The 25,283-nt window shown below is 39.8% G+C and overlaps 1 protein-coding gene across 9 annotated transcripts in view; it reads right to left on the bottom strand.

Annotated features, from left to right (window-relative positions):
- Window positions 1–25,283, bottom strand: part of SULF1 (sulfatase 1) — a 147,740-nt gene that overhangs the window by 30,120 nt on the left and 92,337 nt on the right. For all 9 annotated transcript variants that reach the window (XM_088176087.1, XM_088176082.1, XM_014883523.2 and 6 more), the window contains 7 exons: window positions 15,365–15,516; window positions 13,152–13,321; window positions 3,569–3,719; window positions 2,383–2,558; window positions 1,704–1,832; window positions 1,385–1,441; window positions 278–407 (listed from right to left, as the gene is read on the bottom strand). In XM_088176087.1, coding sequence (XP_088032213.1) covers window positions 278–407; window positions 1,385–1,441; window positions 1,704–1,832; window positions 2,383–2,558; window positions 3,569–3,719; window positions 13,152–13,321; window positions 15,365–15,516 — 965 coding nt within the window. The remainder of the gene's footprint in view (window positions 1–277; window positions 408–1,384; window positions 1,442–1,703; window positions 1,833–2,382; window positions 2,559–3,568; window positions 3,720–13,151; window positions 13,322–15,364; window positions 15,517–25,283) is intronic.

The following is a 25,283-nucleotide window of genomic DNA, read 5'->3' as shown; positions in this document are numbered from 1 at the left end:
ATCAAAGACAAAGCAGTCATTTCACGTTATGTTTGAGCACAGGAGTTTTACGATAAGCTCCGTACTAAGACAGCAAAAGAAGGACCAGGTCTTCAACACCTTAAATTGGATCACTGCTTAGAGAAAATTTTCTGATTTTCTTTCGCTCTGAAGATATTAACAACAGTGATCTTTTAGTTACTTTCCAAAGGCCATATTCTTCAAATTCTTTTGACCCAGAGGGTAAAATGCATATTTCCCTGTGACACCTAGAAAACTGCAGTTAGTTGTGGCTTACCTGTCCCGGTTGTTCACAGGCTGTCTGGTATCTTGCTTGTTGGCATAATTCTTTTACTCTCTCATATTTTGGTAGTTGATTAGACTGCTGAGTGTTTTTGTTGGGTTCCTCCTTCTTGCGTAGAAATTTGCTTATTAAAAAAATAAAGTGGAATGTTTTAGATACACTGTTCTAAGCCCTAAGGATGAATGTAACTTGAAAAACGAAGCTACTTGAAGGTTTAATGTCTTCTCAGGGGAAAAAAATCCCCACATTTCTGTAACTGATGTAGGTCACATACTGAAAAAAAGGCTCAAGTGACTGGCTGAAAATTACCAGAAGATAAATAGGTGCTGCTAAAATATGTCTAACTGGTACAGTTCAGCACCATTCATACATAAATGTAGGTTCTTTCAAAAAGCAGAACTCTTTGAAGCAATAGTTTCTTGGCTGGAAAACACAGCTGAAGACACAACAGGACTTTCATAATCAGCACAAGCTTGGTTGTATCTTACATATTACGATGTGTCTTTTATGCATTGCTTTGTAATACATCAGACAAGGTTTTCATAATCTGTAAAGTCATAGAGTGCCAAAAGGAAATTGCTGTAAAATTTTGACCCAGAGAAAATTTTCACGGCAACAACTGGTAAGGTAAGAGGGTATAAGGAGTTATCAGCAAAGAGAGGAGCAGTTATAGTCATGAATCTCAATTACACGTAAGTCTTAGCTGCAACAAAATGAAGAATGCTTCTAATATGTGATGGAAAATACAAAATCAGATGATAAGACGATTCTACGCAGCTGGATTTGAAACAGAAATTTGGGAAGAAAATGATTCAGATAATGACAAAACTGGGCACAAGCACAGTGTTAGGGAAAGAGGCAGGAGAATCGCCAGAAAAGCATGCTTTCAAATTTCTTCAGAGAAAAGGATTTGAGAGCACAGTAGATTGCAAAGGCAGTGGTGGGAAACTAGGAAAAAAGTCATGCCTGTCAGTTTGCTTGCAAAATTTACTGCTTCTCTGACCATAAAAAGGAAGAGGAGGAAGCAGAAAGGAAAGCATGTAAAAGGGAGTGTTCCCAGCAGGCAGGCTCTCCCAAAACTCTCTCACCCCTAATAATTACCCTCTTTCCACTAGAAATGTGTCACGCCAGATTTTGGTCCTCTTGTTTGTTCGAAACCTGAAAGTAAAATAATAACATTTACTGCTGGCACTGAAGTATACCACTGAAAGTGTTAACAAATTATTTTTGCAAAAACCAACTCTCCACTTACATATACATGCAATTTTATAGATCTACTGCTTAAGAGACTCTTGAAACGGGAAAGCTGTGGTCGTTGCCATGACACAGCTCATTTTCACAGAATCTGTTTTTACACTCAGCTGTTGATTTGCTAAGGTGTTTGCTTCTGAACTGGCCAAAAAAGGATCTTGGGACCCACCTGTTTCCTGGTCTCTCCAAGTCCAGAAGCTTTAGGACAGATTTGCCATCCATATCTGGAGGTGTGTCAAGGCCTGCTATATCCAGAATTGTTGGAGCAAGATCAATATTCAGAACTATCTGAGGCACTCTGCAAATCAACAGGAAAGGTCATAGTTGCCATGTGTTCAATGTGTAAGTCTTCACATTCGCTTGGAAATAGAATGATAATTAATGCTTATCAGGGCTTTGAAGATGTAAAGCTCTACAGAAATGCTAAGTTTAGAAAACCCCCTTTGAAGTCTACAACTCAGAACGATAGGCCAGTACTGCAGACTGACATCACAAAGAAAAAGTTAAGCACAATAAAACAAGGAGGTGCAGCAGCAACACTGCTCTTATCTCATGACAACGAGGGCGTGTTGCTAAATAACAGAGTGAGCAGTAAAGATGAGCACATCGTTTTTAAAAGCAAAACCCAAGTCTAACCCTACAGGACTATGCATTGCACAGTTTTCTCATCTGCATTATAACTTATTCATAATATGCAAAGTGAAAAAACTGCCTCTTTATGAGACTCATTGCTCTGCAATAATAGGGCGTCCTTTATGAAATGAAACTAGACAGAGTGATAATTACATGCTCTCAGAAACATTTTACATTAGGCTCAACAGCTGTGCTAGAGACATAAGGGAACGTACACTGATCCCGGCTCCACACTTGGACCACGAATAAAGAAAGGAACTCGAATATCAAAGTCATATGGCATTGACTTCCCCTTGACCAGTCCGAACTGCCCAATATGGTATCCATGGTCAGCAGTGTAAATAATGTAGGTATTCTCCAGTTCTCCCATCTCTGCAAGCATTTGGTGTAACTGCAACCCAGCACAGAAAGAACTCCGAGTTAAGTGCAGCAAAACATGTTTTGTGCAGAATCATGTGTAACCATAATTTATAACCCTTAAATATACAGGACCAAATATGGCATCAATGACATTGTTGACACAGATTCTGGGGACTGGCATTTGTACATCTTGCCTTCACCATGCTGTGAAAAAATCAATGTACCAGTTCAATTTCACACTTGACAGAGGGGACAATTAAACAGCTCCAGAGAATTAGAATAGAAAAAATATAGTAATGATGGGATAGTTGCCTTAGGATGTCCAAAATTCACTGTGTACTCAAAGACAGCTTGTGAAAAAAGTCTGCTACAGCTTTAGGGGAAAAGGTACTCAGATTTGATTTACTGTGCTAGTCTACAACTTTCTCATTCTTTACAGTTGTGGGCTTGGGAAAAAGCTGTAAATTTTTATTAAAGTTTAAAGAAATCTCTCTAGGGGAAGATCTTTGGTCATGGTGCTTGATTTTGGAACAAAAAGTCATACAAAATAAACCTAATAGTTCGTGTATCATGTTACCTATAATTAGCAGTACACTGCATTGCCTAACTTCTGCAAACACTTGTAGACTGACACCTGAGTTGCTGTGATTTGCCAGTTCCCAGATTTCAACTGAAGGACAAACTGTGAAGGGAGTGTGTGAAATGAATAGAAGTTGTCATGTGTGCACCTGTGTCTATCCATGTGTACACAGGTGATGCATCTTCTGTTAATACCAGGCTTTATACTAGGCCCAGTGACTTTTCACTTTAAAAAAGCCCACTATTTTTTTTGACCCAGCAACTGAAAGAAGAAAGCCAGGAGCTTGGCCTCATGTTGCAGAGAACCAGAATTCAATTCCACTGAGGAAAAAGTGGAGTAATTCCTCACAGTACAATGACTTTCCCCAAAATGTGGTTGGTGAAGGTAAAGAATTAATTAATTTAATTTTTGTTTTGTTACCGACTAATAAGATTGCATTTGGAGCAGTTTCTTGCACTCACTCTTTCCATAGAGTCGTCAACTGACATCAGGGTCTGGAGTCTTTTGCGCTGCAAGACGTTGGTAAACTCCATGTGGATTGGCAGCATGGGCCCCGTGTACTGCATAATCCAGTGCTTATCCATGTTTGGGGCATAGTTATAGCTGGGAGTGCTGGAGGAAAAGAACGGATCTGAAAAGTTGTGCAGCATGACAGACATCACTCGGCTCCAACACAGAAACAGCCAACAAACAGTTAAATCACAAATTCTGTGTGGTATCTGACAAACATCAACAAACATCACTTCAGTGGCTTCCAAGATTCATTGGGTCATGTATCACCTCCTCAAAATATTTTAACCACTTGCTTTCCAAGCTTTCTTCCAAAGACTATTACAAGTTCCATGTTGATATTTGGGATTTGCCAAAATCTATTTGTCAAACAAACCTGTAATCTTTAAAAAGGCTTATCTGAATGATGCATCCCATTTAGATAAGAAAAATTAAGGAAGTCAGAGATCAAAAATGACTGCTTACTTAACATTAGTGTATATTGCCCTGATAGTTCCAGTAGAGAAACTAGCTTTAAATAAAAGTCAACGAATGGTATTTTTCAGTGGGATAAAGAAATTTAGTAGTCAGTATAAAGAACACCACCAGTGTTACAGTTAGTTCTACCCTAAGTACTGTTGAGGTGTTATTTTCAATGTGACTGCAAAGCACAGTGCATTACAAGCACAAAATGAACCATGACAACAAAATTGAGCTAACACCACTATTGATACTAGTATCATGAAGAAGTATGGCACAGAGTCCTACCTAAAGCAAAGAATGATGCCTTAAGAGTTTGCACAAATATCAAAAATATTTAAGAGCAGTGTTCCACAGCCAGTGTATTTTTGAAAGATATCCTATAAGAAACAAGAATATTTTCCCAGAGATATCACCTTGGGAGAAAATGTGTGGCAAAAAATGTGTCAAGTAAACTTTTTCTACAAAGAAACATGTTACAAAAGATCTCCATCAGTCTTGTTTTTATGCCAGCATACATGACAACTACAAGGTGAAGAGAAACCAAGCAAAATCCATGTCCCATAATGGTTTCACCTACATATGAGCAGTTTCCTTCTCTAGAAAGAAGAAATCTAGGCTTTGTCATTTTCATTAAGTTCTTTGGGTTTTATTTTTCCCCTGTTTCTAGCATTCTGCAGTACATGACATGTGAATAGCAGCATCACATTTGAAATTAAACATAAAGAGAAAGTGAAAAAAATACTGTTGGGTGATTAGATTAATTTGATTTGTTTTATTATTTTTTCAGTTTGCAATAAAAATGCAATTCTATATTAATTTACTGTTTTACTGAAAATTATAATGTGTGTTAACAAAAGGTACATTTTTCCTACTGAAATATGTATGTGTAGTTGTCTTTTCTTAAAATGAACAATATCAGGATACTGTATAACTTAGAGTCATACCTTTGACCAGTCCTTCACTTAGGTTTCATTTTTCTTTACATGGTTGTATGTGATGCCAGAATGGTGGAAGCAGTTGATTTTTTATATAAGATACCATATGCATAACCTTCAACTACATAATCTGAGGACAAAAAGCAGCTGAAAGGATATGTAGGTAGGATAATGTAGGTAACTGATAGTCAACTTCAATAAATTAGTGGAATCCACATCTTAACTGGAGAGCATTATTTGAGAAGTTAGGTTGAATTTGAGAAGTATGCCTTTAATACACACAGCAAGTTTTGACTAACCTATTTAATCATTAGTCTCAAAGGAAAAGACAGTATCACAGGACTTTTATAGAGATTAAGAAGTATGAAGAGGTTAGCTCCCTACTGAGCAAAGACAAGTATAAACTAGAATTCCTTTTCTGTTGAAAAGTCTTTTATTTCATGTTGAAAAGCCAAAGTTTTTGCAATTTCCCATGGCTGAAGTCTGATTTTTAAAATGAATACTGACACAGTATTAATAAGGTTTATCTATCCCAGGAGCACAGCCCTCTGTGTCACTGGCTAGCCAGCAGTCCTAGCAGAGGGAGACCCTTGAAGAAGCAAGTCTTAGGAATTTTGTCACCTACCACTTATCAGACAGAAAAGAAGGATACTTTCAGTGCAAATTTTTCTCTGTTTCCTTGGAAGTTTGTCAGACAAAATGTTTTCCCATGAAAGAGCTCATTTTTGATTAATCAGCATTTCCTAGTAAAACCCTGGGTTGTTGTTTTTTTTTTCAGAGGGGTCCTGAGTGCCCCAGCCGCAGAGGGATGAGGTGGCTGTGAGCAGTGCTCAGCCAGCAGCGTGGTGACAGCCTGCTGCTGTGCCAGGAAGGAGAGCCAGCTGCTGAAGCAGGATCAGCTCTTATGTTCCCAGGCTATTGTGAGCAGCCTCCTCCACATAATGGATAGTTTTAAAAAGCAGCACTCAAGGGTTTAGCAGGGCAGTTAAAACCTTTCACAGACACTTTCCAAATGCATTTTGAATTTTCTGGGTGAGAAATGCAGCAGGCAGAGAGGGAGCAGAATTTTCCTCCCAGACAGTTCAAGGAACAGGAACCTTCTGTGAAATATCCAGTGTCACTGGCGGATGGATAAATGTGAAACAGGGGTCCATAATGTCAGAGAAAGAGTACTAAGGAAGAGACAGAAAGGAATTCCAAAACCCTGCGGCTTGTATATGTTCTCTGTGTACTCCTGTTTTCTGGGCCTTTCAGAAATCCACCAGAATGGCACTGGTTGCCAGGCAAAAGATCTGACACTGCCCTCAAATCTACCTTTCTTTTATGGTATAAATGTAACCAATCAACCAGTGCACATGTAAATCTTAGGGAGAATATTGCTGACTTCTGAAAACTTTTCCATATAGACAGACCTCTTCATGATCAGTGATAATTTTTTTATCACAACATTTTTTCTTGAAACTGCTGGAGATATCAGTTAAATATTCAGCTGTTATAAGTCCTTGAAAGCCATTATGGGGTGCTCTGTCACTGTTTCTATTCTTCCATTTTTGGGAACAACTTTGCTCTGTATTGACAAGTACTGCTGTAAAGTAACACTGACATTTCCTTGATTCCTCTTTGCACTGGAAGTTTGAAGAGGTGTGCCATGTCTTCCATGGCCTCCTCTCAGTCATGGAGTCCATCTTGTGTTGGGTACATTAATTGATCCATGATCAGCAGACACTGCCAGGCAGCCCATTATTTTCAGGTTGTCCGTGGGCTCCAAGTCTGGCAAGTTGCTACTGTACTACTTGTCATTCCTGTAAAATATACTAACTTGGGCAAATTAGATTGCTCTGTTGCTCACTTTTATTTGTCCAACACATGCTGTGATGAACTTAATACACAGAGACCACTTGGCACTCCCTAACAGATCTGTTCTGGCACTGGAAGACATTAGGTTCATAAAATTTTGAATTGATTCCCTCAGCTGAACTAATAAAAAAAAATTCCAAATACTTAACAATAAGTAATGCTGAGCATAGACACTTTCCTATAAACCCATACTCATAATGAGAACATTTAACCCTGAGATTTTGTAATCACTCACCTATGTGAATAAGTTTACAGAGAAATTTGCAATGATAATCAAGTGATTTATAGTCTGTGGAAGGAATAAATATTTGTAAGCACTAGTACATTTTTAAAGAAAGATTCTCCACAAAATCTATAATTTATTTGTCTGTAAACATCAGTTCAGGTAGATACTAATGTTGAGAGAAATGGAGTGGTATTAGCAGTCACTGCTGAAATCAAAAGGCCACAGTAACTCTTTCTGACAACATATTTACTATAATCATATTTTTAAATTTGAACTTCAAAATTAAGAATGCGTCTTATTTGGCTCTTAAGGTACCACAATAACTTTAAGTTATGCAAGAAAAAATAAAAATACCCAACAACCCAAAAAATGGATGCTTGTACTTGAGGATCTATTAAAATGGGGTCCCCAGACAAATAATTCAGAAATGAATTTCACTAGCTTCTCCTAGTAACTGAACTGAATTGTCATATTCAATGAAATAAATGGAATACAGCTTTTTTGCAAATCATTATTGCAAAAATATATTTCACAGTTAAGATTGGGAGAGTACAGCATGTTTTAAGAGCTTCAAGAATTTAGTACAACTTTAAATTAACATTTGCTTTCTAAAAAATTAATCTAAATATATGCATGTCTCTAACAGATGGGATAATGTGGAGAGAAACAACTGTGTTTCCAAACATTTGTTCAATTGCTCATAGAAAAATCTGTGTTTGCCCCTATTTACAACCTCCTAATTCCCTCCTGTTTCTACTCAACAAAAGAAATTATGTTCACAGAAATACTGCCTAAAAATATTGGGTTTGAATAATTCCATATAGTTCTCATGGGGTTTTATCCCAAAAGTGTTTGGCTAATCTTCTGTTTGGATTGGGACTCCTCCAGTAAGTGAAAATAATACAGTACTTAGATGCCCCAAGAACATTTTCATTTCATAAAAATAAAAGTCAACAACATTTAAAAATAATACCTCCGGTAACACTGATTGAGAAAAATAAATAGTTTCTGAACAGAATTAGCACCTCTATTATTCTTTGAAATATGATTAGCAAACATGGCATAAGTGGTCATGTTTCTTCAAGTGAAAATAAACAAAGGAAGCAAATCCTTTGTTTCCAGGGAAAGTAGACTTCCAGGTCTAGACACTGTTCTTGGAAAGCAGGAAGCCTAGGTTTTGGGCAAAATTAAAAGTTAAAAAAAACCCCCACAACCAGTGGCCATGGTCAGTATTAATAGGCAGTTGAATTTCACCACTCTGAGTCTGCTTTTACTGCCTTTTAAAAGGGGACTCTTTTAAACCCAGTGATATTTATAGGTATGAGTATGTGGGTATGAAAATTTCACTCCTGAAATGTAACACAACTGCTATATTTTAGAATAAAGAAGTGAAACAGTTGTTGCCTGCTAAATATAAAACCTTTTTCATTCAGGAAAGGTTATTTGTTGCTGCTGCAGAAGTTAATTGTGCAACTAGGATATTACTACGTTTATATTTCACACCACTTCTTCTTGTCTCATTTAAAATCACACTCATAATGACACGTGATGATTTTGATCTTTTATCTCTAAGTCAGAAGTCCAAGCAGGCCTCGGGCCAGCAGTGACACTGCACACTGACACGTCAGGATTTATTACTGATGCCAATGCATGATCCCACTCTAATGGCCCCGGATCCACATTACAAGTACCATTGTTACTGACAGATGTTTGGGACTTGGTCTCAGTGATTCCAGATGCAGCCACCTCACACCCCAAACTCACACTGAAGTCTGCTCTGGTGATCCAGAGCTGCATCTTTTCTTTTGATGCTTTACAACTGCAGACACTCTGCTACCTACACACCTGGTATATCAGCACCTTTCATATGATATTTCAACGGAAATATAACTTCTGCCTTTCATATCACCTACCTTTTCTTAGCTTGTGAAGGTTTCTGATCTATTCCAAGATAGATCAGATTCCATTTCTATCTGCTCCTCCTAATGTTTCTAGCTTGGCAATGGGACTGCTTCCAGGTAGTCATAAAATCTGGCTGTGAGTCCTCTTGCCAGCCCAAGTATTTCAACTCAGCACAGCCAGCAGTGTTTCAGATTTCCATTTTTTACATTCTTTAGTAAACCTGTCTCCTGCAGATTTTGCTTCTAATGTTTGTTTACTTCACAGCTTATAAACAGCTTAGGTCTGATTCACAGTTCCCCTAAGACTGGTTCACACTGGAAGGTAAAGTGCCAGAGGCCCTGAGCATAACAGATAATTCAGGCTTTCATCAGAGCATCCTTTGAGTCAGAGCTTTCCTGCTCAGCTGTCTAATGAAACAAGATTGTCCTGTAACATAACTTCATATTTAACAACAACATTTCCAAAGGTCTAACAACCCTGCTCCCTAACAGATGATGTTCATTACCACAGCAAAAATCTGTGTATTGCTTTCATCTAGTACATCTTTTCTAGTCCCATTTTCTTTCACAGAAATAGTGTCTGGGGTAGTTAGAGTACATGCATTAGTATGATTTATTTTCAGAAAATATATCACTCATTATGGTGATAGCAGCCAGGATAAACCTTTGGAAATATTTTTAGATGTCAGAAATAGGGCATACTTTATGGAGAGAAGGGAGGGGAAAATGGATGTTTAAAAACAATAAAGAGTCTGCTACTTCCAATATGATATAGTTTGTGTTTCATTTTAAACTGGAGTTAATAAGAATTAATAGGAATCACTTAATAAGTAAACAGTGTACGCATCATTACTGTTCCTGTCTTTGTAAGACTTTCCATGCCACTCCAGAGCCTGTTTGTACTGAGGAGGACAGGACTGTAACATAATGATGCTACGTAATTCATTTTCTTTTTGTCTTTGATGTATTTTTCATAAATCTTAACGACTTTGCTGCTGCATTCATTTGGTTTTATTCTTGCCATGTTGATAAGAGAGGAAATGAGACCAATAGACGCCCACACTTGAGGGCAGAACTCTCCCTGAACTGGAGTATTTCCTGCCATAGCCACACCCTTCTTTATATGTGCCAGTGGAAAAACAAACTTTTGAGTTGTTTTCTTGATGTTGGCTTTGTTTTGCTGTGTTTTAATTTATAGAGGCAGCATTTCAAACTTTAGCAGGCACTTTACCAGCAAAGAGACATCATGTAATTTAAGGGTCTGCTTCAGCTACTGTTCTTTTAAGCAAAACTTCTCACATGTGGTTGACAAGCTATCTTAATCCTTGGTTTGTAGGTATAACCTTCCATCTCAGTTTGTTAAGCCAGCAAGCAGCTTTTGACCTGGTTTCCCTTCTTTGTTGGAGGTAGGCGTTACAGTAACATGATACAGCAACTACATTTTTAAAAACAAAATCCAAGGTCAGATGGCTGTCACCCAAGGTCAGAAAGAAAGAGATTCAAATGGTGCTTGACCACCAAGGAAGAAAACCTAAGGGTTAAATGTTCAAATTACACAAACCTTGGCAGGAGGGATTTTATTGTTCTTGTTCTGTTTTCATAGGAAACACTGAATATTTCTGTGAGAATTGAACTTCTCCTATCTTTTAGAGCACGTTGCTCATATTTTTGATAGAGAAATCAGTTGGAATCTTCAGCCATCCAAATCCAAATTAACAGTTTATCTTCAATTTGTCTCGTTTCTCAGTCTGCAGACTGAACTTTAACACATGCAGTCCGTCAGTGCAATAAGAAACACAAAACAAGCCAGCAAGGATCTCTTGAGGTCATTGTAGAAAATACTCTTTGCAAGAAGCTTGCCAAGAAATCAACACCACCAGAAGAAAAGAAGAAGCACAGCTGAGTGCTCTCACAAGCAGCCTAGCAGAGCAAGGTATTTAAACCCCAGGAGTCCACACAAATAAAGATTAATTTTAGTTAGTATTTTGCTTAATCTTTACAAGTAACATGTATAAAGTGGAGAGGCAGTTAAAAATTTGGAGACTAACTAAAGCCTTTTGTTCTACCAGCACAAGCTAGAAAACAAGCGGCTGAAAACACCAAGCAGTAGAAAGTGTCAAGAGCATGATAAAGCAAAGCAAGTTCCTACAAGCACTTGTCAGAAGACAGGGAGCAAGGAGCCTGAAATGAGTTACTTTGGCCTGGGGAGAGGTAGGGTGAGATACAATGATTCAGTGCTTTTGTTCCAGACACCGTGCCCACAGCTGAGCGGAAGCAGTTTGGATCCTGCCCTCCCGCATGATGGATAGTCCCCCAGCAGCAGGATGGCTTGCCTGAGGCCAGGCAGTCTGTGCCACTAAATGGGAGGCAATCTGTTGAATGGGGTGAGAACAAATAGATATAACTCTCTTGCAATGAAAAGCAGCAATTGAAAGGAGACATGGGAGAAATCCATTCAATTTGATATAGTGACTGTTCATTATTCTTCACTGAATGGGAAGTAGGGGACACAGGTGGCATAACCAAGCTCCAGGTTTAGAAGGAAAGAAAAAGTAGCCCTTTGTCCCCAGTGCATGGAGTGACACTGTAGAACTTGTTGCCACCGGATGGTGGGGCTGCCACCAGAGTTCAAAAAGAGATCAAACCAAAGAGAATGGGGCACACTGACCTGGATGCTTCACTGACACTGGTGATTTTCAGAAGCTAGAAAAACCGGGGAAAATGTTTGTGATTTTACTTTCCCCCTTGCTCCACCATCGTTCCCTGCTACTTTCTGTTGGAACACATAATTCAGGACTGAGAACGTTCTTTCATACAACCCAATAGAACAAGTTTCATGTATTCGTGTCTACCTGACTGACCAACTAAAATCCTAACTTCATTAATTCCCTGTACTGGTAGAAACTACTCCAAATATCTAAATAACTACAAAACATTGCTGGCTGGTTTGCATTACTTTCAAAATCTGGTCTCAGGAATGTGGGATCATGGAGAATATAAGATTATAAGGTCAGGGAAACTCGCATATCTAGAAAGTAGCAGCCAGTAAAAGGATAAAAAGATGCAAAACAACAAAAATGTAACCATGTGCCATGAACAGAAAATCTCCTTCTGGCCCCAACTAGTGATCAGTTTACGCTTGCAGTTTATGCAGTAACTACTAGAGTAACTACGGTAACTACTTCTAGAAATTTTAAAGTATTTGATGTAAGTTGAAAAACCATCCTGGTATGTGAACTACTGCAGAGTGTCCAAAATACAATTTTTCGACCAAGGAGCTTTCCCATTGTCTAATGAAATTGGTTTGTCCTCATTTTGAGAGGGCAAATAAATGTGCAATCCAGCTGAAATATTTTATTAAGATTTTTTGTGATTTTTTTTTTTACTGCTGTTCTGTTGTTTTTTAAAGATGTGCAAAGACATTGTTTCAGAACAAATGGAAAGACTGGTCTACAAACCCATGGGAGTCACAAGTGCAATGGAAATCTTCCATAGCCTCTCACTATAATGCAAAGGACCCAGAATATTCAAAGTAACAAGCAAGATGAGGAATCCATAGATGTGGACTATTCACATATTTTTACCTGAAGTTGCTTTTTCTTCTAGAAACAAAATGAAGAGTTGAGGTTTTTTTGTTGTAGTTTAAACACCAGAAAAGATAAGGCGTGTTATTTAGAAGTGCAGTCTGACAGGCTATTTTGGGAATCTGCCAGTATCTAGTCTATAAACAAATCTGGTGCTCTCAAAAGCTTCAAAAGGGTGTTTTTACTTGCAATGCATTCAGTCAGTTAGAGCCCAGGAAGTGCATATCTTAGAGGGAAACGAAGGAAGTAATATCTTTCCAACAGATCCTGACCTGTGTCTACATATTTTCAGGGTATTGTAAGAAGCTGCCCTTACAAAGCCAAATACTGACCTTTTAATCTCCCACAACTTCCCAGGAGGAAAAGAGCTTCTCTCTGCTTTAATAATGGTCAGAGCTGTCACTCTCCCCCGCAAAAGGAACAGGCACAGCAAAAGAAACAAGCAAACATTCCCTGCTTCCATGAGTGTCTTATATTTGAATTCCCTGTTCCTGGGATGTCTCCATAAACAAATCCCTGGCAGAAGCAGATAGAAGGAGTGGGTCTGGCAGTGTGTGATTTTGACTTACATATGCTGTGAAGCGTTGGGGTAGAGCTCTGAGAACTGTGGTGCAGAATCCTCGGGGCCATGGGGTGCAGCGTGGCTGATGACCATCATTATGGGCCTATGGGGATATATCCTCTTAGACATTCTGAAGTAATTAATGCTCTCATTAGTGATTAGGTCTGTGAAGTAGTCCTGGAACATACGATTAACACAAAGCAAAAGTTACAAAGTGCATGATTAATTAGATCACATACTATCATGTTATTATGTTATTTTTCAAGTCCTCATTAAAGCTCAGACCAGGAAGTAAAAACATACCATCAAAGAGATGTATGATTCGAGGGAGCATAGGGGAGACTGAGCAGTAATTACTTTCTTAAGAAGCAGGCAATGCCACATAAAATGGGACAGTATTTTGCAAATCAGATACAACAGAAAGCATTAAGTAAATTTGATTATTAGATTTGGTAATATAATGCTAAGTAGCATTTAAAATGACAGGTTGTACTGAAAAAGATGTGTTCCTTAAATTTCATTGATAAAACACTTCACAAGGTAATGGCTCCCAAATAACATTGAATCTTAATCTGGTTTTATGTTTACATAAACCTTTGTTGCATATTCTTTGTTCAGACTAAACTTTTGCATATGTACAAAGTGGAAGACAGCTACAACCGGCAACACATTGCAAAAAGTCTTAATCAAAGAAATTGCAAATGAGAATGCAGGGAGCAGTTGAATTCCTGTGGGCTCTGTTCCTTTAATTGTGCAACTTTAAGCAGTGCAGCTGCTGAGATTAAGGTTGTGACTTGCTAATAAACTGGCTTAACCCACAGCTAAGGTGGCAAATGGAAGCCTACAAGGAAAAGGGAGGAAATGGGACTAAGAAAAAAGATGAAAACTTAAATTAAACCACCTGCCACCTTGGAGTATTCACTGTTGGCCTGGAGGTCTAGCTCGAGCTTCATTGAGAAAGTGCTGAGACAATGTTTGTAATTTCAAGCACTTCCAGGCATGACTAATCTTATGTTGTGGATTCGAGGCCCCAAACAGCTGCACAAGCAGAGCCTGAGGGACCAGGTCTGTGTCGCATGTCAGTGCTAGGACAAGGCAGCCAGCTGTGACCTCCTCGCTCGCCCTCTCCCTGTCCCCTGCCCCTTCCCCTCTCCTGCAGCACGCCTGGAACACGCACAGTAGCCCTGGCTGCTACAAACCCTGCGAGCTTATGGATGGGATAGTGAGTGATCCTTTCGTTTCCAAAATGGATAATTGAGTGTGAGGCACCAGGGTTGTGATAATTTCTGGGTTTGTGGCCTGTTTGAGTGAAATGCCTGTATGACTGCTCTCCCAAAGCATCTACTCCCCTCCTGTTTCCCTGTTTATTCTAGTTACATACACAGGGTGTGTAAGGAATGTATAACTAACCAGCATTCTATATTTTCTTTTTTTTTACTCTGTATAAATATATAATCAGTATAATGTAATTTCTATGGATGGGAAAATCAGAAACAGGCGTCACTAGCTTCCAATAAAAACTCATTACATGGGTCAGAAACCACAGCTGCAACATCTGTATCATCTTCCTTGAGCTACAATTTGAGGAAATTCCAGATTGCTTTCTGCAGGCTGGACTGTCTGAGATCTGCCTTTCTAAGCCTTTCCAAGAAACTTCATGGCAGTGGGCAGGTCACCTTGGCATACTTTCCACACTTTGTCAAGAGCACAAACAAGCTCTGAACTTTTCCAAAGGCTGTGTTCTTGCCCTTATCTACTCTCATACTCATATCCGGAGTCTGAGACCACAGGCATACAGCCTCTCTTTGGTGTGCACTCTATAATAAAAAACAATATTAACCAAGGCTCTTCTGTGGGTAATAACTGACAACTCCCAGCAAACTTTAAAGTACAGTAGCTCAAGAGGCACAATTCTTTTTGGGAAGGGCCTTTATTTACTGTTTGCTTCTGCCACCAAAACATCACATTCTGTCAGGGAGAGGGAGGGAAGAGAGGAGGGAGGGAGGAATCACCAGCCTCCACTGAAGAGCCTTGGGAACATTCTTCTGTTGAGTGATTAATATTCTCAGGTGGAAATTGATCTGCAATGCCCTGGAGAGAAAATGACATCTCAATTTCGTGGTTGTAGTTGGTTAATTAATTAATTATCTGGTTAATTAATTATCTGAAAGTTATTTTTATATGGATTAATCATGTGGAATTTATGTGTCTGGAAAATACCTTTGCATAATCAAATCCGTGCTTCTCTTTATTACCATTGCGAGAAATGGTGTAATTATAGAAGCGAGAGTTCTTCACTAATCCAACCCACTCTCTCCACCCAGGAGGGATGTAGCTGCCATTGTATTCATTGAGGTATTTCCCAAAAAAAGCTGTGAAGCAAAAAAAAAAAAATAAAGAACACACACACGCATGAGGCTTTGCAATCCAAGTCTTTTAGTCTGAGTCAAAAGAACGTATGAATGAAGAGAAAATGTGTTAGAATGAGTCAGAGTTGCTTTACCAAAAATCTTCTTTTTATAGCTTAGAGGGTTTTGAAAATAAAATAAGTTATTTCCAGAGTTTTATGAGAGTTGAAAGCCTTCGTGACTCTATGTTTTATTCTTAATCTTTTGGAATCTAGTGTTCATGTGAAATATTTCCAGGGTTTCTTTTAGAAAGAGTATCTTCCTCTTGATTTCCACTTGAATATGAAATAAAAACTCAGTGCCCAGAGGAAACATCTGAGAAACACCTCGTGCTTTTAAGCAAGTCCTGTGATGTTTCAGAGCTTGGCTTCTGACTTTTTGAAAGTTCAGGCTTGCTATCCTGGCTACACTTGCTGGTTTAATAAAAGGTCTGGGAAGTACAGATCTCCATGGCATTAGGACATGTTCAGGTAGACCAAGAAGGGATTCCCACCCTGCTTTGCTGCCACATCATCTTTAAGGCAAAATTTACAAAGAGGCAAAGGCTTGGAGGTCAAAATCCTCTACCTGGCCTGCCAAACTCCATGTATGTTTTCCCATTAGCTAAAGGTTACAAGTCAGAACCCACTCAGACTGAAAATTCCAGCCTTTGCCAGAGGTTTATAGGTGCTCCTGCCAATTCCTCTGCAAGGATGTGGGAAGAAAAGCAGTCTTAGAGTGCAGTGGGCTCCCAGCTATCTGGGAGTTGTGGATTGCCTATGGCAAAGATACACTGACACCAAAAGCCAGCCAGCTGCCTCTAGAAGGGAGCATTAATGCTGGCGTGGGACCCTAGCAAATGCAGCAACGTTGCTCCTAGGGAGAGAGAGGCATGGGAGATCTCTAGCTGCTTGTGTATGGATAGAATTGTCAATTTTTATGGGTCCATCCTGCTTTTCCACTGCCTGGGAATTGCAGTGACAGATCACCTGATCAAGTCTGCAGTGTGGGTTTTTTGGGATTTATTATGTCCAGTTCAGTCCCAGCAAGCTACTGGGGTGTCTCAGTATCTTCACTGTTTCCTTTTTAAATTTTCTTGAGGTTTACAAGCCACCGGAGGGTCACCTGTGCCAGCAGTTCTGCTGCCTGTGTCCCCAGCACTCCTGGTGCTCCCAAAATCAGACACCAGTGAGGACGAGGGAATGACAGAGACCTCTCCCTTTCCAGGGACAGAACTCCTCTGGGTGTCAGCTGTGCCCCTCCCTGCACCCCTCTCAGTGCCCAGCCCCTGTCCTTGCTGCCAGCCCCTGTTGAGCAGTCAGCCTTGTCTGCAAAGAGCTGCTGCCCAGAGATGCTGTCCCTCAGCTGGGCAGTGGGACATACCTTGAATCCCTGTACTTGTTTCCTACTAGGAAGTGAAATCACATTGGAAAACCTCACATCCAACCTAGAGGCATTCAATCTAACCAAAAAAAGCACATTTGCGGAAGGGCTCAAATAATTCAGATCTGATTGATGTGGGCATGGTGAACTTTTGGGAAAACTGGTGGAGAAATCAAAATGTTCATAATTAAGACTTGTCTGAGGCAACATAAATATGATGCAATTCAATCAGGGAACTGCCAAATGCCACATGTAACCAGAGATTACAGTAATATATAATGTTACTTTCCTATACCACGTGGAATGTGACATATAAACAAGTCCCACAGATACTAGACCAGGCTTTCAGCTCTTCTTCCCACAGCCACCAAGAGAGCAATCCAATCTGTCTGCTTTTTTATCCTGAGGCCTACCAGAAATCAAGAGCTGTGAGGTGAAGAGGGTGACAGTGGGCAGGGAATACATGCCCAGCACTGTTGTCTCCTGGAATGGAAACCATACCTCTCATAAGGCAGCCAAACTGGTTTAAACTCTCAGTCAGATGTCATGGGAAAGTATATGGGTAAAGGTTGAAATGCTGTGAGAAGGGAAGCCAAGGAAAGTGGGAAAGGAGAAGTCAAGTCAGAGAGAGACAACAGTGAAGGAAAGTATGGGAGAGTGATGTAACTGAGAGGAAGCCTTGTTGAGCCAAGCAAAACCAAGGACAGTCTGTGGTTACAGGGGAAACCTGAGGTCAGCCCTCCTGAGTGCCATCCCAGGTCTATCAGCAGCTGCTGTACAATTTTGGGAACCTCTGTGTGCTGTGCTCATCAGTAAAGGGCTCTACTGCCAACCTGTCTCTCACAAACATCAGAGGCTTTCAAATTGTGAAATGGAACTTATGACAATTTATCACATAGGATGGTTTGATTGCCCCATCTATTATAAGATTGACTCACTCAGAGACCTGGACTCTGCTATTTACAGTCTTGCCAAACTTTAATCATTAGTGGTGATAGTTTCCATGCTATCTGACTCAGGCTGTATTTTGCTCTGTGGAACCTTTTAGCCAAACAGTTCAGTAATTTCCAAGAAAAAGACTAGGGAAAAAGAAATAGGTTCACCCACTTGAAAACTTTTGTTTTCAAATTGTCAAACTTTTCTCTAAAAAGTTCTAGTCTCTGTAGTTCTTGATGTAGGGGCTTTGTAAATAACAGAGGTGGCTATGAAAATCTGTCTCAAAATCACCAAGCTCAGAAAAACTGTAGCACCCAGATGATTACTCCACCTTCTTACTTTAGAGTCACAGCAGCACAATCCTTTATGGATTTGAGACTGTTCCCAGAATTTAATTTTTGGCATTAAAACAAAAAGCCAACAGCTTCTCTCACTCCTTCTTACTCTCTCTTTTGGTATTCATTACCTGAGAGAAAGCCACTAGCATAAAATGAACAGATGAAATGACCTGTGGCATAAGGATGAGAATAGATAAACTGAATTTAGAAAAGAAGGGATGGCTTGGAGCTGGGGAGGGTCAATTCATCTTGGAATTTCCTTGCTTTAGATTACTGAATTTTCTAACTTCAATAATGCTTTGTTAGACAACTTTTGGCCCCCTGAACCCCTTTTTTCAGTGCATGTTATGAGACTTCGGATTGACAGCCTGAACCATTCACCTTTGTGTTGGCAATGATTTAGTATTTTATCATAAAAATAATCTCAGTGCTGTCAAGTTTTAAGCAGCTCCATGAGTGACAGTTTGCAGAAATAGATGTTTGCCCCAGTTGCTGTGTAAAGCAGTTCCCATGTCAAATGTGTTGCAAAGCCCTGAATACTAGAAGAAACAGTGGCTGTAATAATGGATCATATCTGCCAAAATGCTTTAATCAAAAATGGTTTATTGGTCATAAGCTCGAGAGGATATCAGTAATTAGACAGATGAAGGGAAAAGCCAGGCTTTTAGTGAAATGCAAGAGTTCAGTCCTTGCACCGTGTGGGGCTCAGCACCAGCAGTTAGTGCCTAGCCCTTCAGGCTCTGAATGAAGACAAGTGCCAGAGTAAAAGAAAAGCACAGGAGTGTCCATGGGACCAAATAACAATCAGCAAGTAATCACCATGGGTGCCCTAACTGTTTTTTGTTTAACCAGAGGATTGCTAACAAGTAAAGCACTATGGAATATGTCACAGAACTGCCCAGGAACTGACACTGTGATGTGCAGATGTCTTTGCTGGGCCTTCACATGCTTGGCTTGTAGAGTCAACAACCCCCATTTTAACTTAGCCATAGCCCAACACTTGCTGAATTGCCCAAGTCTGAGAACCACTGGGAAGCCTCAGCTTCAGAAGCTGCTGGTACTCAGCAGTTTGGGTTTAGGAGAGGTTTAAGAAGCCATTTCTGCTTGTAATTAGTAATATGGAGATTATGACTCAGTGGGTAAAAGCCTCATTAAAAAGTAATGCCATTTCAAGGGACATCTTTTCATTATTATGTGTAACGGCCCCATAGGGATAACAGGAAAGATAAATGCTTACTTTTGCATTTTAATAAGACAATTTTTATCTGCATTCTGGCAGTTTTGCTAACTGTTCCCAGGACACATTGTTATTTTCTAATCACATGTAGTGTAGCTTAGTATATCAGAATAATTGTATTCTGTATTAGTATGTTCAATTATGTTTATGCAAACAAAAACACATGGCATGGTGAACAGTTTTACAGACATCTATGTGTCTCTGGAGGGGCTGCAGAATATACACGTCTGGTAGCTGACATGAACAGATGCCTTAAGACAGGGCTTTGTTTTCCCTTTCACAATTAGCTAATGATTTCTGTACTGGACTGAGAGATCCAGGGGGTTGCAAAGGGTGCAAGACAAACATAATTTGATCCAGGGGATCTCTAGTACTTACAGCTGAGTGTGATTAAAATTCTCGTAATTCCCAGGACTTCTTTCCCCAGCACTTTTTACAAGCAATTATGACTAATGTTTACAGTATTACACAACAGTTAGTTCTCTATCTCCTGTCAGCATTAGTGCACAGGTGAACTGGGCTACATCTACTAGTGACACATCCCTGCACTTCCATGGATCAAAGGACATTACGTTCTACACCCTTGTTATTTGTTGAGGCTTATGGGAACGTTTCAGAGTTAAAATAAATGCAAACGTTTAAAAAGCCACACTGCAGAAAGGTTTAGTCACCGTGACCCAGACAAGAGCTTTAAGTAGACAGCCCACTTCCTTTAACAAAGTCAGGAAATCATTTACAGGAGTTGCAAGGCACTGTTTATACGACATTTCAGGACTCAAACACAGTGATTCTATGCTCCCATGGACAGAGCCCAGTGCAACTTCAGCTTCCGAATCATTCCAGTAAATTCCTCCTTGCTTTCTTCCCATTATGCAAGCCATAGATTCAAACCCTAGAAGTTTGATTTTCCCCTTCTGATGAAAAATTGCAGAGGATTAGTTTATCACGTCACTGAAGTGCAGAAAGCCAGCTCAGTATGCCAGCACAGCCTAGGAAATGAAATAAGCATTGTCCCAAAAAATATGGTGAGGAAACTGAGGCACCAAGAGGTTAACCTTCAGCTAGACCTAAGTCACACAGGAAGCCTGTGGCATTGCCAAGAATATAATTCAGATTTCACGGTTCCCAGTCTTGTAACTTAAACGCAGTAGAAAACCTCAGATTTTCTACTTTTTCTCCAGCTTTGTGGGTCTTTCCCAGTTGCTGCCAGGTTTACCATTGCAACCAAAAAGATCATTAAGGATTTTATAACTCAGCAGTTGCAAAAGGCATTAGCCTATAACTTGATATAGCAATTGTTAGCCTGGGTGATGTCTTTAACAAAGCCTGCATTATGGTCCAAGCTGGTAGCATTTTCCAATATTGATGTTGTCTGACACTTCTCATTATAAGACCCTGTTTTCAGCTGCTTATAACTCTCTTATTCTTGGACTTAAATTTTCCACACTGGATGTCTGCCTCAGGCTGAATTTTTTGAAACTTTTTAGCCCAAACAGTAGCCATCTTTGAGAACCGCAGTAATGGAAAAGGAATTAGGCTAAACATCTGAAAAAAATTATGTGAGATTTCATTTGATAGCACTTACATGCTCTGCATTGAGAGCAGGAACTCTGTGAAAGGCATGATGGACTCTCTGTCAAGGAGGCATCTATTAGAATACTTTGAATAAAACGCTGCAATTTGCACAGGCTGGAGATCTGGACACCTCAGGACATTTATTCCCTGTCCACCTGTGCGGTGTCAGTAGGTGGGAGAAAGTTGATTGAAGTGCAGAGGGCAGGAGGTGAACCGATAAGGACAAGCAGTCTGGGAAACAGCAGGAAATCCAGCAAAGGAGCTGAGAGGGGGAAGAAGCAGTGGGGGCTTGGGGGCCCAGGACTGGCAATGTCAACCAAGAAATGGGACAATGAGTGCAGAAAGGAGAAAGAAGCTGATTGACAAGGCGGGTAGGAGAAGCAGATTTGCTGATCAGGAAAAGGAGATCGTTAATGGTAAGCAGTGGGAACAGGATGTGTCTGTCAAGAACTGACTGGACCTGAGAGAGGAGGGAGGGAGACAGGGAGAGAGAGAGGGAGGGAGGGAGGGCACGGCTTGAGGACAGACAAGCAGAGGGACAAGGCTCAGAGCAGAGGCCAAGGTGATGTATTGCAGTGCCAGAAAACTGAGGAGTGGACACTGCACTGCCTAATGGGGTAGGATGGAGAGAGTCAGAAGTGCTTTTGGTCAGAGTGGAAGAACCCAACAGTGTCTGAAAGGACTCCTGAGTCTCACTTGTTTCTGCCTTTCATAGGACTTCTAAAACCATATAGCAGTGTGTCCAGCCTCATGTATTTGATAAAACCCCACTTGCTTAGTTTCTCAGCAAGTGAGCAGTGGAATGTGGCATATGGGATATGAGACCCCTTATCCTTGCTGATGTGGATGCCAGCAGTGTGTCTTTTGATAGAACTAGCCTATCTTTTCAAACCAAGGAAATTTCACTCTCCATAAAGTGGTATGTTATGTAGTCAAATACTGTAATTCGGCCATGTGAACAAGAGATGAAATTGTTGCATAGACAATTTTCTACCCAGATTTTCTTAAATTAAGCACTTGAATACATAAACTTGCTGAAAGTCTTTTAGTGTATGGTTTTCTGCCTGATATTTAATAGCATAGAATTCTGCTTTAAGCATAAGTAGGCAGATATACTGTGGTTTTTGATGAGGTCCTGGACAGAAACCAAGAAAGTTCACTTCACGTGATACCATAGAACTATAAAATCCTGCACGTTATCCTTTTGGCCTTTTTCCTCTTCTACATTTCAGTTTCTGTGGACTATGCATACATTCACATATTTCACTTTCATTTATACATTTTTTCATAGACAGAAAGTGCAAATTATTCTGAAAAGTGAGACGTATTTTTAATTATTTAAAATATTTACAGATTAAATTATGTTTGATGTTTCCCAGGATATTTCATACCAATTAAGAAAGAACCTGAAAACTGAGAGTTCTCTCTCTCTTTATTTTCACTTTAGATATAATTTGAAAACCAGCACTTATTCTCTGATCACTCATTCCCACCCCTGTATCATATTGTGCCACCCTCTCTGCTTTGAAAGGATGCATGAGGCAGGATAAAAATTAGGTCACTGAAATGATGCAGATTAAAAATAGCAAGTGCTGGCAGTGATGCGTTCTGCAAGGCTGTGATCAGGAAACACACTGGCTTTGCCTCCAGAGGAAACTTATTGTCTGCCCACACCTTCAGGAGGCATAGCTTTTACTCTCTTTATGAAAGATTAACATCTTTTTTTTTTCTCTTCTGTGTGTCAGAAGGGAATGGTGCACAGTTTAAGTATTCCTTAGCTTTCAGCTTCCTGTTATCTCAGTGCTTTATTAGTTCTTTGCTCGTTACACCAAGAAATGAACTCATAAGTGACAGACGTCAATGGACACACTGACATGTGCTGTTGAACACATTAGCCAGTTGTCAACCAAGTGACCATTTCTGTTCATCACTACACAGAAGTCTGTGACTAATTAAAACATGCCAGATAGGGGCATCTTGGTGTCACTTCATGAGTATGGAGTTTTACAAATTAAGCCATTTAGGAATTAACATTTGAGCTTCTTAACTTTGCATGTTACCATTTTTGTCCCACAAATGACATCAGAACACTTGCATGCATGAATCTTGAATACTTTTCTAATCAGTTGATACATCTGAACAAGAAATATAACACTGGGAAACACATCTTCCCAATGGCAATTCCAAAAAGTGCAAGCAAATAATTGCCTAATTTGGTGATCCCTGTTCTTTCAGGTGGGATTCCATGAAGGGAGAGCTGGTGCTGTGTTTGGCATGGCGCTGTGAGGCTGTCAGCAGCTGCTGAGCCAAGGCAGAGTCCCACTCTCTCCTGCACAGTTACACTGTGAAGGACTAGGAAGAGAGAGGATTAGAGAGCAGTAATTCTACAAAGTAACATTAAGCAGAGAGGATTTAGAGTGTGTAGGTCTGTTAAGGCAGGGTAAGAACTTTAAACTTACACTTTTCATATTTGTAAAGGGATGAAACTTCAAATCCTGCAGTATGCAAAGTATGACCCACTATTTAAAAAAAAATGTTTATTTTATTTCTGTCTTCTGAATGTTGGCCGTTCTCATGTGATGGTTTGTCTTCTAAAATACCAAGATTATGCTTGGCTGCAGCTCAGTTATTAAGAGGTAGCACAATCTCCCTTTCCTACTAATGAAGACAAAGTTACACTTTTGGGGTTTTCCTTTGTCTTTGTGTAGGTGAATGACAAAGGGAACCAGCAACAGCAAAGGGCACATCTGAGAGGCAAGACTATGTGCCACAGGACTGAGACAGAGAAGTAGAAGATAAAGAAATTATGACATTGAAAGAGCAACAAATGACCAGCTAATACTTTGGAAAGCACAAAGCAAAATCTCTAACTCCTACAGTTGATAAATTTATGAATTAGACTTCTAGGTCTGAATAGCTGAAGGAATATCTACTGACATTAAAAACTATGAGATGAAAGAAAACTCAAGCTTTTCTCACAAGTTCAAAAAAATTTGAAAGTGAGGGACCCGTTTTCCTCTCTAGTGTGACTGCCTGCATCCTATGTAATTAAAACAAATGTCATCGCTGACACTCTCCAGAGCTGCTTTGTTTTTTCTTTCTACCTCTTTACTGTGTGCCTTCCCTGCTATGTCCTACAAATTCAAATTTAATATTACCAGTTTTGTGGATAATCAAGAAGCCATGCAGTTGGTTCATTGCTGCATTAACATACAGCTTGAGAATAAGGGAAACTGTAAACATTGAAACATCCTTAATAGTCTAGGAAAATTATAATTAGAAGCAAAAGTGATTTTGGTTTGGTAGTGTTATTTCTGAATATTGTCTGCCCTGCTACTGCCCAGTATTGTTTCTGAATGCTGCCTGCCCTGCTAGTCCAGCACAGTGTCTACATATGATTTAGCACTGACATACAATCTTCCATGAAATGCAACATTGCCCTTAGGTCACATCAGAGTAGAAGAATGAAATAGAAAAAGGAAAGAAAAACCCATTCTGTCCTTTGCCAGGTTTCCCCAGTGGGCTCTAATTATAACTGCAGTTTATTAGGGCACGTTTCAGACCTCACTTTAAAGGGCCTGCTGTGCATGTGTGGAGTCCTCGTGGCTTCAGCAGAGCTTCCCTCATAACAGCCTGCCCACATGTGATCCACTGGAACAGAGAGGGCTCAATAAAGGCTGCTGCAGCTTTAGACAATGGAAGCTTTATAGATATTGAAAACTATTTAGAGCGAACAGAAGTGAGGATATTATAGAAACACTCTCCCTCAACTATATTTCTATTGGCATAAATTAATTGGATCCTATGCAAAAAATGCATGAATTCCCATTATTACACAGTACCAGGTCGGAGGTACTGTACATTGTCTCATCCAGACTGGAGCTCTCTGGTCAGGTGCCTTATCAGGACTGTCACCAAACTGGTGACTGGCCTGAGTCATTCACTTCTCTTTCTGTGTCTCAGTTTCCCATTGAGGAGGTTACTGATTTACTGTCAAAGCACATAGAAATGCACAGGGTAAGTATCTATAACATCTGAAACCTCTCTCCACAGTTTCCTCACTATCACTCCCAATTATTCTTGACTCTGAGGTATTTTTGAGTCATTATAATTTCACTAAACTTTCTAGCTGTGAAGTGTAGATTATTATTTGGGTAGTAGACTTTCAGTGACTTTTTAATAAGGCAACACTACCCTTGAAAAATGTATTATAAGATCTGCTGTTAATTAAGCTACCACCTCAAAAATAATTGTGGCTTAATTAGAAGGTAGGCTCATCTTAC

Source organism: Sturnus vulgaris, chromosome 1 (assembly GCF_052056855.1).
Source record: "Sturnus vulgaris isolate bStuVul1 chromosome 1, bStuVul1.hap1, whole genome shotgun sequence".
NCBI lineage: Eukaryota > Metazoa > Chordata > Aves > Passeriformes > Sturnidae > Sturnus > Sturnus vulgaris.
Note: the sequence above shows the minus strand (reverse complement) of the source record. Positions and strands in the feature narration are given on the sequence as shown.